This window comes from Oreochromis niloticus, linkage group LG15 (assembly GCF_001858045.2).
Source record: "Oreochromis niloticus isolate F11D_XX linkage group LG15, O_niloticus_UMD_NMBU, whole genome shotgun sequence".
Classification (NCBI taxonomy): domain Eukaryota; kingdom Metazoa; phylum Chordata; class Actinopteri; order Cichliformes; family Cichlidae; genus Oreochromis; species Oreochromis niloticus.
The window spans coordinates 33,073,907-33,088,150 of record NC_031980.2 but is presented as its reverse complement, the minus strand read 5'-3'; the positions used below and the strand labels follow the sequence as shown (position 1 = coordinate 33,088,150).

At 39.4% G+C, this 14,244-nt stretch overlaps 1 protein-coding gene across 1 annotated transcript in view; it reads right to left on the bottom strand.

The window, feature by feature from the left end:
• The window catches only part of kdm4b (lysine (K)-specific demethylase 4B), a 41,837-nt gene extending 27,649 nt beyond the window's left edge, over nt 1-14,188 (bottom strand). The window contains exons 1-6 of the mRNA XM_005453970.4: nt 14,033-14,188; nt 10,889-11,329; nt 10,389-10,564; nt 9,530-9,644; nt 8,918-9,111; nt 1,993-2,042 (exon numbers count right to left, since the gene is read on the bottom strand). Coding sequence (XP_005454027.1) covers nt 1,993-2,042; nt 8,918-9,111; nt 9,530-9,644; nt 10,389-10,564; nt 10,889-11,302 — 949 coding nt within the window. The 5' untranslated portion in view covers nt 11,303-11,329; nt 14,033-14,188. The remainder of the gene's footprint in view (nt 1-1,992; nt 2,043-8,917; nt 9,112-9,529; nt 9,645-10,388; nt 10,565-10,888; nt 11,330-14,032) is intronic.
• Nucleotides 14,189-14,244: the final 56 nt, after the last annotated feature.

Sequence of the window (14,244 nt, the reverse complement as noted above, 5' to 3'; positions counted from 1 at the left end):
CAAAATGTGTCTCAGAGCAATTTAGCAAACTGCTGAACAAGTAGAACATAAACACTGATATGTTTTTGACTTCCAGAAGTGAGCTCTCCTCTCACCCACGGCAGCTGTATTTTACAAATGAGGCAGGCAGGTGCTGGATAAGACAGCTAAGCTGCAATGTATGACTGAACACCCTGCTATAAAAGCTGGCGCTAATGGGATCTCAGTTTTAATGTCCAAAGCCAGACTACTCTGCGGGTGGTTTTAAAAGTAGCATTTAATGTCATTTTTAACATTTTACCAGTGTACCCAGCAGATGTATGGATAAAGGACATCTGGGCCAAGACTGTCCATTTCCCTGTGTGTCAGTCACTGATTACAATATGAATATAGATACACTTAAAAAAAAAAAAGAAAAAAGAAAAAAAAAAAAAAGCTAAATTACTGCAGCGTGACAGCTGATGCTTTCAAAATTACAGCTGCCAAATGTGCTCCTCTTATCCCTCCACATGGACTTCCTTCCACAGGCTGCTCAAATGTGACTGGTCAATACGACTCTAAAGCCTAAAGCATCTCGCGCCTTGCCTACAGATTCTGCATATTTATAAGGAAACCTATTTAACTTCATGTGTGTGTAGCCCACAGGAAGAGGTTTTAGACCTGGAAATGCAAAACCAGCTGCCTCGAGCTGTCTTTCAGCCCCTCCCTATTACGTGAGACGGTTGACCGAACCTGTGTGAGTTTAGTTCATCAACAACAGTTTTTCCTTATAAGCACAGGAAGTGAAATACTGTTTGAATGCTTTTGTTTCCTTTGTGCATAGGGACAAACTCCATATATGATGCATAGTCAAATTCCACCCAGGAGTGATAACTAGGAGATAACTGGGAGAATGTGTCTATTTAAAGCAAGTCTCTCTTCTCACCTCGATATCTTTTCCCTCACTCTAAAAAACATTCGATACTAAGGTTAATCCTCACTGATCAAAACAGAGAATAAGAGTAAAAGGAGAACATGGGTGCTGGAAAAGAATGGGGAACAAAAGGAAACATCTTGTGTCAAAGAAAGATGGCAGAATGGTATCACTTCACTGCCTCTTTTATCCACCTTAGACAAGATTTCTAGATTTGAGATGAAATCCTCATGTCAAAGCACTCTGACTATAAAAGTCAACAAAGAATATAATGCTGAGAAATCTGTTCTACTTTTTTGTTTTTTTGCCCTAGTTGAAATATGTTTGACGTTTTCACTTCTTCACAGATTTCTGACAGGCGTTAAGACCGTTCATGAATCATCTACAGCCAACACTTCCTCCTCGGGATAATAAACATTAATCAAAACATAGTCCAGAACTACTGGCCTTGATTGTGTGAGTTTTGCAAGTTTTCCGTCATTACTTCTGCAGAACAAACAGGTGCTGCTGGTGTCACTTCAGACAGCTTCTACTATAAAATTCAGCATCCATCCTCATCTTTTTAGCATGATAGACTGCACACGTTAAGTGCTTCAAGCTGCTCTTTCTTCTTCTGCTCCATTTTAGCACAACCAAGTGACCAAAAAACAAAAATCTATATTTTTATATATTGTGGCAAAGTGGCATATCAAAGTTTCTCACTAACTCAATGCATATGTGCCACACTGTTGATGGTAAGGACCACTGTATTTGTCAGATGAGAAGCTGCGGGAAGGTTGTTTATTGTGAGTGCTAAACAATGACGTCCATACTGCGGTTGGGAGGAGAGAGGGTGAGATGTAGCTCAAAAGTGCCACTTTATTTTCTATTTAAAGATGCATGAGGGGGGCAATAAGCGTGCTTTGAATGTGTGCTTGTGTGTATTCAGGGCATGTGTTAAGTGTGCAGCGCGTGTATGATTTTAATGGCGTGTGCTCTACAGGCGGAAGCACTTGCTCTGTCACTTAACGCATGTGAGTGAATGAGATAAAGGCAGGGAAGCGTGCGGAAGTGGAGAATAAACAAACTTAAATGGATTTTAATTGAAATTAGCTTCTCACCTTGTGCCAGCCTCTCTAGTCTTTTGCCATGCTCAGGAGGGACAGTATACCTGTGGAGACAAGAGGAAAAGATGACAAAGTCAGGCATCTCTGACTTGTGTTTAACTTTTTTTTAAACCTCATTTTCACCTTCTCTTTCTTCCAATAATCTTAAAAGAAATCAAGCTGTACAGAATATTTTTACATCTCTAGTGTGAACACTTTGCTTGTACTAACAGCTTAAAAGGAATCTGCAGTTTTGCTGAGGTGAATCTGCAACTTCAGGAAATCTTCTCATAAAGCAGATGTGTGGATAAAGCTCGGTTGCATTCTTAGCATTAAATATAATCACAGAACCATTATTTTCCATTGATGATTTAATTCATTCATCAATTGCTTAAGATGAACACAAAGCATATTTAACAGTCAATGCACCTGTTAAAATGTCAAACAGCAAACATGTGGCTATGTGACAATTTGACTTATGATTCACCATAGTATTAAAAGCAAACACACAGATGAGCACACAGGGTAAGACGCAAGCGGGAAACAGCAAAACACACAACCTGTGAAGGTTTTAATATGATTTAGAGTCAGAGCTGTGAGAAACACACCACGGAGACTCATGGTTGTATGTGCATTACTATAGTGATTGACTTGGTGCAATTAAGAAGAAAACTTTGAACAAAAAATGTCAATATCTAAACACTGTAGAAGCGAAAGAAAAAACATTACCATTAAAAATATTTATAGTGAGACTGGGAGGGAAGGAGAGGTTAGTAGAAAAGATAAAATGACCGGTGAAGGGCAGGACCAGGAGAAATTAGCGTTTTGGGAGTGCTAGGTTATTTCTGACCTCTCAGCAATTACTGGTTTGATGAAACTGCCCATGACATAACCTTCACTATTCCTCCCTAAAACAATTTCTTGGTTTTGTAACTGACATGTCTGTGCATTTCGCCAAAGCCCCTCTTTTTGTTTGTTTGTTTGTTTGTTTTTCTTAAATCACCTCAATATTTTACATCCTTTTGTAACAGTAACCCTTTGGTCTTGGTGTTTGTGCTAGAGCGAGGTATTACTATTGGCATAGTGTTCATGCTGGTTATACATGAGGTAGGTACTGCAAAGTACGTGGCATTACACCAGTTGTCATATGCTAAATTTAGAAAGCAAATTTCTTTCTAAAACAGAGTGGGAGGAAGGGAGCAGAGCTAAACTATAATCTGCTCATTTGTGAAGTTATTACATACTCTTTATTACAGCAATTATTTCCTCGGTATTGTTTAACCCTCCATAGACCTTGAGAAATGAACATGGGTGGGGGGAGGAGAAAAAAAAAAAGCCTACATCTCTGCTTTCTTACAGAAGCCTTCACAACCAGAGAGATGTTTGAAACAAACTGAGAAAGAAGTAACAAAGAGAGAGACGGTGAGAGGCCAGCGCACCTAATGAGAGACAAGAATGGACAAGAGAATAAGACTCACAGAGAGGAAGGGATGAAAAAATTTAATAAAAGGAAGTATAAAGAGAAAGTCCATTCCAGTCAGAGACGCCATGAAACATGGCGCCACACTGCCACCTGTAGACAAAAGATTAGACCGTCGCTGGAACTGCAGGCTCCTTCAGTGTTTTATCGTAAACACTAAAAGCTATGCATAGATTTTAGCTCCAACCTGACATTGGGTTATGGGCTAATGTTGTCTTAAAGCTCCGCAGGCATTCTTATGAGTTTGGTTATGACCAGATATATCACTCGGGTTTTGGGTCATATAGAGAGCATGGTATACACACGGATACAACTGAGTGCAGCATTGTGATGCAGTTTAGTTGCAGCTCAAAATTAAAAAAAAAATAGAAATAAAAATTAAAAAAAAAAAAAAAACTGTAAAAAAGAACAGCAAAAAGAAAACAAAATGGGCTTTGAGTAATTCCAGCATCTGTGTTCAGCTAGGCTAAATATATCCCACACCTCTCAGCTGAAGATTAAATTGATATCGATCTTTTCCTCCAACTCAGGAACACAGAAAACAACTACATCTAAACCGAAGTTTTGGAGTCCACCTCTAAAAGCTGTTTGGTTTTTGTTTTTGCTGCGTGAGGTAAAAATCACATCAGAGCTTTCTGTGCAAATATGTACATGTTTCAGAGAACTCCATCCCAGAGACAAACTAAACAAATCAAACGATCAGCGTGAGTCCTCCTGTTCCCCTCCGTCCTAAGGCTGAGGTTTCCATGGCAACAACACGTATGTCACTCTGCCGGCATGGTGAGAAACGCACAAAACAACACACGGCAAATGAAGGCTTGAACTTTTACACCTCTCTGGGGAAGAGTGTTATTTACCCAAGGTGGGACAGCTTTCCAGGCAGGTAGAGATGGAGGGGGGAGCCTTGACAGCACGAGAAGTGCCACTGCATGTTGCACACACACTTATTCCACAAGTTTTGCAAGTCTCATGTTCTTTTCACTCAATTTTTATGTTATTTTTCTGCACAAACATTTCCAAACACATTTTTTACTTTTAGTGTTAAAATACGGACACACACACACGGACATAGGAAAGCTCCTGGCAGCAAACCTCACTCTCTCTTGGAATTTTCTTTAAAAATCTGTAAACAACTATGGCACCGTTAAAAAGGAACTTTCAGCTACTACAAACATCAAGTCAACGCTGAGAACACCCCACTCAACATCCGAACTGCAGCTACATTTCAACTTCTATGCAGATTTTCAGCTCCCTGTTCCTCTCCTCTGGGAACTGTCAAACGACAATGCTTCAAAACCATTGGACTACAGAGGAGGTTGAAAACTGATGGTTTCATAATGAACTCCACCCTTCCTGGGAAGTTGCAGCTGGGCTACACTTCAAAATATCCCTTTCAATTCTCTTTCGTCAGCCTTTCCCTATCTTCCAGTTGCATGCTCAGAGGCTAATCTTTTAACTGACAGCAGATCTATTGTTGTGTGTTGGGGTAGATGGATGATTGACAGGGTTTCAGCACTGAAAAGAGAAAAGAGAATGATGGAGGGATAAAGACGGGGAGAAAGTGACTGGCAGCTAAGGCTGAGATCTTCCACACATCCACTAGAGTGTGTGCGATTGGCAGTAGTAGTTTTGGTAGGGTCTGACTTTGATGGGAGCAGAGTTGCATGGGGAAACGGAGTTAATTTCACAATCGGCTGCACTATGAGAGGAGAGGAAGTGAAAGACAAAGAGAGCGTGTGTTTTAAAGGACCGTACTCTGTTTAACAGCCTGTAATTACCCCACCACACACAAGTATAAAAGTGAAAATGATTCAGTTTCAGTGGGGGGGGGAAGCACGGGTGGGTGGGCTTGGTGAGAATTAGGCAAGAGAATTCAACAAAAGCATAAAAAGTCTGGGGGACGAATAAGAAATGTTGAGAGAGGAAATAAAACTCGTACATCTGTTTAGTTGGGCATCAATTAGTCAAACTGATGTTAAAAAAATGTGATGGCAAACTGTTTTTTTTTGTGTTTTTTTTAATTACAAGAGTCTCGATTACCCAATTTGATAATGGTTAAAAAAAAAAAAAAAAAAAAAAAAAAAAAGGTCCTCTTTCTGCTAAAATCTGTCTTGTACATTAAAATCAGGTAATTTCTGTTATAGTGAGCAAAACTGGTCTCACATTGGCTATGCTTTGCATACCTCTCTGGCTACACAAAGAGCATTACTGAAATTTAATAAATGCACATAGGTAGACGACAACAGTAATAACACTGCCCTCAAGTGGCCGTGAATGGATTTATACCATTTTGGTGTGTTAAAAAAAAAAAAAAAAAAAAATCTATGAAACAGCCCTAAATATATAACCAACAATGGTTTCCATAATAATCTTTAAACACGGATACAAGAGAAAGACAGAAACACCACACCTTCTTAGCAATTTAATAAACACTGTGGAGGCGTATTCAGACAAAGGAATACTGCATACACAGACCTCCATAAGCAATGCAGCAGTGCCACAGGTCCAGAACATGTAACACCAGATTGAACATTGCAGCTCGATGAATGTAATTTCATCTGTCATACCACACGGACTTTGACACTGAGTCGTAGTGAAATATACTCATGCTCACTCGGAGGTGTGAAAACAAGACAGATGATTTTAATGAGGTGACATCACAGAGAGGGGGAGCTATAACACATAGACAAATGGTATAGCACTTCAGGAGGCAAGCAAGAGAGGGGAAAAGGTGGCAGGGAAGCATACTGTGAAAAGAAGGAAGACAGGTGAGAAAGAAAACAGAGATGGAAATCTTTGAAACAACAATAAAAACCCACAAACACACACATACACAGAAGCAATACTGTATTTCTGAAAGCTGAGATGACATTGCTCCCCTCCTGCAGTGATATGGATGGAAAACAAGGTGGAGGGAAAGACAACACACACACACGCACACACACACACACACAAAAGACAATCAAGGAGCAGAAAAGGTAAGAAGAAGAACATATTTTCCCCTCAGGAACCATGGACATCCAGGGCTGTGTGACAGAAAGAAATACAGACAGCAGGCAAGAAAAATATAAATCTGAATCACAGCACTACTTCTCCTGTACAACAGGCTCTGTAAATAGTTTGAGCAACTCCCAAATGTCAAGGTACGATGAGACAAAAATCAATATCTTTGTTTTTAATTTACCATTCTTCAAAGTACCGCATCAGACTATCAGACTAGAAATTGGAAAATAAATCATGTGATTAAGATAAAGTGACAACTAGCAATTATTAAGAGAAATAACTTTTGTGCCCACTGTTGACACAAACTGTAACAACTAACATTTTTTACCCCGCATTGAACTGAAAGAAACACTACTTTGTTATTGTTTGGCATTACCAATCAGTCAAGCTTCAGTTTGAATTCGTATTTGCTTGAGTCCAAACCACGTAATTAGTCAATTTCATCAGGATGAATGATTTGGCAAAAAAATTTTTTTAACTGAAAACATGGTTTAATTCATTTCAGTTTTACTTCTATAGCAACAAATCACACCAGCAGTCACCTTAAGGTGCTTTATTTTGGAACGTAAAGACCCAACACTGTACTTGGTGACAGTGGGAAGGAAAAACTTCATTTTTACAGGAAGAAACATCCAGCAGAACCGAGCTCAGAGAGGGGCAGCCATCTGCCGGGACGAGTTAGGGGTCGTGGCTAATGGTCTGCAACGAGCGCAGCAGCAGTTGTGATTAACCTTACACACAGCTAACCAGATACTAGAAACAAAGAGGAAACAGGGAGGAAGGATAGCTAAACTACCCTATATATTTCCATCACCCCCCAGCATCAGTTTTTACTGCTATGTTCTGCTTTGGAAATGTAGTACACAGACATCAGTTTGGACCCAAAATCAGGTCAGCTAAAGGCAGACACGTTGTGTCTCTAAAGAATGATTAAGGAGTGAAACGAGTTGAAAATTTTGCCAATCTTCATTACTGTCCACACTTATAATAAACAGGATGTAGTGAAGACTTTGACACAAATTTCAAGTTATAAGGCATCCATGTGTACATATAGACACATTTGAGCTATACAGGACAAGCATTCCATTTACATCATCAGGTGAAAATTAGCGTGCAAATGTGCAAAGCACCCTCTCACTCTTTCCTTCGCAAGGCTCACTGCAAACAATTCAGGAATTCAGGTAGCAGAATCCAACTTTCAGCCTATGCTGTCACTGTTGTCACTTTAAATAAGAACAAGCTGTCGCTATACAATGTTCATTTCGTGACAAGCCTTAAACAAAACTCGCCGTTTCACCGCCTTTTAGAAAGCTGGTGGGGAAACGGGCTTTGACACGACTTTGGCTGAGCACATTCTGCACTTAAAGATCATTCATGGGGTGAGAGAAGCATCACTCTGTAATGTGGCGGTACACTCACAAAGGGGTAAAGTGATTCTGTAGTCCCCACACAAACTGTAAGAAATTATACACAAACTTTTAACTCTAAATACTGTTTGGTAAGCATCACTTAATGGTGATGCTGAATGGTAATCTTAATTGCCCCTTGGGGATAAATACAGTATTTCTGATTCTGATTCTGATCACTGCCATAAATTTTGTTTTGAGAATTAAATTTTCTGTTTTTATCCAGCATTTCCTGTTATCTGTATTATTATTAATTTATGTTTAACCATTTCCTGATAAAAATACACAAATGTTCTCAGTCCCTGCTTCCATCACAGTGTGATCCTGGCTACAGAACTATTCACAGCCTGCAGCAGCTTAACTGAGGTAGAGGAGCTGTGGTTTGGAGGCAAGTTTCCCAGTTACACTGAAACAATGCACTCAGTGACATATAGCCAAGGCTAACTGGCTGGCAGTGAAGCCATCTGAAACAGCAATAGCTTCAAATGCAAACTTCTGCATGACAAATGTGTCCCTCTCATCCTGCATTAAGTGAAACAGAAGCACAAGCCATTGTTTTTGATGGCCAATAAAACTGCTACAATATTAAAGATTAAGAAAACAAAAAAGAATGACAGATGGTACAAACAGTTAACAGAGAAGGGCTATGTTGGCCTCTGTTGGGGTCACTTATTACGGCAGCTTGTTTTAATTTCCAGTTTTCTTTTAAAATTAATTATTTTATTCTAATCGTGCTTTTTACGTTCTCTTCTGCTTAAGGTTAAATGAGAATTGATCCTAAAAGGACTATAATCTGATTTCTTTTTTCAAAACCAAAGTCACCATCCTGTGCTAGCCATGAGAAAGTATACAGCTTTAAGACACTTCAACAAATGGCTTCACCTTTTGATCTGGGACCTTAGCCATTTTTTTTTTTTTTTTTTTTTTTTAAATATACAGTCTATGAGTTCAAATGAACTTTAAACACCAGTTTTAATTAGAATATACACTTGGAACTTCAAGTGGCAATTTGTGTCACATTCATAGAAGACCAGGAAAAAAGATGACTTACCAGGACTTGGGCTGCCCGAAGTGCAAGTAATTGATGCTGTAGAGGTCCATGTCTTCAGTGTGCCAAGCAAAGGTTGTCTTCCACATGCCAAAATACAAGTATGGAGTGTTGACACCCTCAATGACGATCCCACATTCCTGCTCCACCATATCCAGCAGTGTGTTGAGACGGCCGATGTTCCATTCTTCAATGTTCTGGAGAGGATGCAATTATGAATATCAAGTACAAGGGAACCTGCACGCTACACTTTCATCAGGCCATCAAGCTCCATCAATGACCACCAGATGGTGCTGTAGTCATACTATCATCTCACTGAGCATGATTTTGAAAGTTACACCAACAGCAGCAAAAATCTTGAAATATAAAGTTGTAAACTCCTAAAGCAGCTTTCTATCACAATTACATGGTGCATTTTAATTAAGTTCTAATAATAACACTACTAATGGTGAAAACACAATCCTGAAAATTGTCCATTCATGGAAAATAAACCACTATAAACCTATTAGGCCAGAAGTGGTTTGTTTTTATTTAAAAACAAACAAACAAAAACAATACCAAGAATATTTTAAAAACTTAATAAAAATTGGCATTATCCAGATAAACTTCACCCACCTCATCATAGATGGAGCCGCTCACATCAGCACCATAAAGAGGTGACACAAACGTCAGGTTCTTCCAATACTTCCTCTCGAGGTCATCAAAGTCTTTGTGTCGTGGCGTGCAGTACCTGCAAACAGAACAGGACAGGTCGTATTGTAAGCAGTGCGGCGCCCTTCAACTAAACCCTCAAACAAGCACTGTGCAAACATTTACAATCAGCAAACAGGACTCTAATAAAATAATTTAAGTCCAACGTATACAAGAGTTTGAGCTTTTGGAGTAGTTCTGAAACAATGCCAAGGTTTTCATTTGCTACATTATTCTTCTTCTTTAATAGTTATAGCATCTACACGACAATTTATAAAGAAAATGTTTATAAAATTTAAAACAAAAACACAGCAACATAATATAGTTTGAACTGGCTTTTTACTGTCACTAGCACCACAACTGCCGGTACCCACCATGACCCATTTCACTCATTTTAAGACAGTATTATTTTCAAACTCAGGGTTATTGGAACAAACAAAACCTGCAGCTTTGTAAAATACTGTGCACTGGTGTTAAACAGTATTAGTTTAAAACAGAAAACCTGTCTGTTCTTTCTGGCACTTTGATGCTAATCGTAGGCATAAATAACACAATTCCTGATTTAATGTGAAATATTAGAAGGCACTTTTATCGTTTATTTATTTTCTCCATCATCGTGGTTGCACTATATTTAGCAACATTCCTGTTTCAAACAACGCTGAGTAAGAGCAATAATTGCACCATCAAAGCTCACAAGGACACTTTCGTGCAAAACATCACATCAGATACTGCATTTGTATGGAATCCATTACGAATAAAACCCCTGAGGTTGGGACCGACTTACTTCTTGCTATTGGCCAGCTTGCGGTATTCACCCACAGTCATAGATTTCTTCTGAATGTTGTACTGGGTGAACAGACCCGACTGACCCGTCACTACCTGGCTGATGGGAGCTGGAATCACCATGTCCTCGATTGTGTCATAGGACTTGCGTGGCTTCCAACCTGCAGGGGGAATCACCTGGAGAGAGAGAGAAAAAAAAAAAAGACGCTTAACCTTTACAAGGTCAGCAGATTCAAAATCTATTCAAATTCAAAGTATGCAGATTAAACCTTAGGAAATTTATAGGAAGGATTTCAGCTTAAAAGTATAAATGCTTCGAACAAGCATTTTCTAACATGTATTTATGTTAGATTGAACCTTGGCTATGCAAAAACAGGTAGGAATCTAAAAGAGACGCACAAAATGTAACAGCAAGACTTCACTAAAACCATAAACATCTAGAAAGAAGACTGCAGTGGATATGTGGGTACATATATGTGTGTGCCTGTGTACTGAACTCACCTTTGCCAGGCCAGCGCGATGAGCTCCTTGACTCTCCATGTAGGCGATGTATTTGGCAAAGTCTTTGAACTCCTCCATTGTGGGCCTGAAAGTCATGATCTTGCAGCTGGGGTTCTTGGCAGCAGCTGGCGGCAGGGGGGGCAGCAAAGGGCCCGGAGGCACCTCAGCACCTGGAACAAGTTCTGGGGCCACATTTGGGTCTGCGGGCTGAGCTGGATTGGGGTGTGGAGCAGCATTTTGTTCTGAGATTACCACTTTATTCAGGTTTTCAGCTATTGCTGGCTCCAGAGTGGGAATCTGGTTTTGGGCTTCATTTGAGCTGAGAGTAGGGGGAAACGCTGGGTCAGGAGGAGTGGAAGAGGCTGGGGCGGGGTGAGGACCCAACACATCTTCCATGGGCATGTCGGTAGCCATTGGCTCTCGGAAAGATTGCAGGTAAACCTAAAGAGGAAATCAGTGGTGTTCAGGGCACACACAGTCTGCCTCAAATGCATTCAAATTACAGAGAACTTTGCAAAGGCAAATTAGACAAAACTGCAAGGGAAAGAAATCTATGTTTTAAAAATATTTTTCTAAAAACGAAAAATCCAACTTTCTGACAACAATGCGTGATTAGTTTTGTACATTTAAATAAAAACAAAAAATTAAATACTGAAAAAAAATATGGAAAATTAAAAGATTGATTTTAAAAATAAACAAGACCGAACAACTCAATCTGAGTGCAATCTACACAGCTGTTAACACAAAAAAGCAAACCTGTCCACTTCCTTCACCAAATATGGGTGTTCTTGATCATAACATTACTGAAGGCACTTCCTAACCTACATTTTAAAAGTGTCACTTCTGCATCTTGTCAAATCTTGTGTCAAACAAATTCAATGGCTCTCATTCTCTTAAGGCTTACCACAGACTTTTTCAAATCCAAATGTGAAAATAAACACCAGAAAGTAGCTAGCACTAAACTTCATTTAAACTACAAAAAAAACTCACTCTAAACCATCTTCTTTCGTCTGCACTTTCACTTTATATCAGTGTTTTTGAATATTCAGAAGCATTTTTAATTACCACTGTTTACATTTTCAAGCCAAGTTCTAATACTATGATTTAGGGTTTTTTTGGTTCTGTGTAAGACAAAACCTACAGCCTTCAGTTTAGCTAATTAACATATTGTTATAACCATTTCAAAACATCTGTTAAAAGCTTTACCTATTAAGCTGCCAGCAGTCCCCTTACATTCAATTGTTTTAATAAGATAAAAATCATTCACTGTCCTCTCAACAGCAGCAGCGGATAAATAGACAGAGCGTAAAGTACCTAAGCAGTTTGTATTGGTGGAGAGTACCTACCCCGACCACCTCTCCCATTTGCAAGTCGCTGCCCCACGGCCAGACAACATTTACGGGTGAGACTTTGGATTAATTGACGGGACATTGTGATTTTTGTTGGACTAACTAAACCTTTAAGTAATATTTTCACTGGTTGGTTGAGCCTTTATAATGCACTACCACCAGTGCCTCATGGCAGAAAATTGTATCCAGCCAGTAATTGTGCAAGTGTGATGTTTTAAGATCAAAATAAATAAATACAAATAAAGAATTTGAGCTTTTACATTTAGAATAACAATAACCTGATCCTAATTGATCCATCACTTATGTGACTCTGTATTCATTAATCATGTTGTACATATTAACATAGACAATATCAGTGATCAATGCATCCATGTTCCTTAAAAGGTGCATTTCTTTCTTTTTTTTTTTTTATAGGAAGTTATGGCTGCATTATATTACAGTTTACTCGAGGGATCATCTGATTTTGCCATCTCCAAACAACTACCTAATAAGGCTAACAAACACCCTGTTGATAGGAAGTTAATATCTGCTGAAAGATCAACTGTGGCACTGTGAACAACACGTGTGCAATTCAATTCACAACTTTGCAGTGACTGTCCCCATCTGCGCTACAGACAGCATGTTCACTGTTCTATCACGGTTATAGAAGAGTTTTAGCTTTATGTTTGGTGAGTCAGGGAACAGTAACCATTTTCAGCGCTGCACATGCACTAAAAGATACACACTGCTGCATTGCTAAATGTGCTTTGCATTATCCTCATTCACAACTTCAAACAGATCTTACGCCCACGAGGTTAAAACAGCAGTAGTGTACTTCCCACTCCGACTTTCTGACACGAGATAATGCAAATTGCGCTTCGTTTGCATGAAGCACAAAAGCCCACAGTGCATATGAAGAAATGTGTTGTAACCTTAAGCAGCAGACAAGTTTGAGATGAACGAAAAAAAGGAGCTAACAGTAAGTTTGCTTTGCTGAAATTGACATATAATCCTCGTAAACACAACTACTCAGTGACCGAGACATTTCATAACACGTTTCAAAGCATTCATTTCTTCAAAGCCCAGGGCAACCATTTCAAACTAGTTTTACCTTTAAAATTAATTCTGACTGATTGGAAAAGGATTTATTACATCTTTCCAATGACTAACTGCTTTAGACGCAGGGACCCTCTTTCTAACTGGGACTGACCTACTAAAGTGAATGGAGGCCACATGACCCCCAGCTGGCTCATCACAACAAATAGGGGCCTTTAACTCCATGTAGGCCTAAAACTTAATTCAACTGTGCAGCAAGCAGTCCCCTCAAGAGGCTAAAACTCATAAAATATATCAGTTACCCAGATGGTTCTTTCACGGCTTTGGCTTTGTAAGTGTAAAACGATGCTGCTCGGTTGCATAGTGTCAACTTATTATTGGCAGCTACTGCTAAAGGCGACCATAGCCCTGCACAACTGCCAATAACTATTAGCATTTTAACCCACATAGTGAACAAAAGAAAGGCAGCCGAAGCTCTTTAAGGTCAGTAAAATGCACTGCCCGTATAATCGCTTAATGCAACAGCAGCAAGTTGCACATATGCACATATCAACCATTTCATTTTAAGGAGCTACATATCATCGTGTCCTGACGTAAATGTATTCCTAGCCAACGCTGGCTAGCTTCTGCTTAGCTACTTCCATATCTGCATTTAGAAGGGAAAAAAAAACAAAACAACAACGACGGAACACACTCCATGGATAGACGAGAATATGGTCTCTGCAATTTACTAAAATAAATATAACTAAGGAAATATTACCTCCTGCGGCAAACTATAGCCCTGTCCCTGTTTCGTTCAGTCGTTTTAGTTTCGTTTAGTACCGATTCCCTGGATCGATTTTCTTCTAGCATTAGCTAGCTGGGCTTGTCGTTGAGGACGCGCCTACTTTCACCAACTCTGCCTTTTGATTGGTTTAAACACGTGACGGACGGATATTAGGAAACATATGATTGGTTTACTTTGTTATCGAA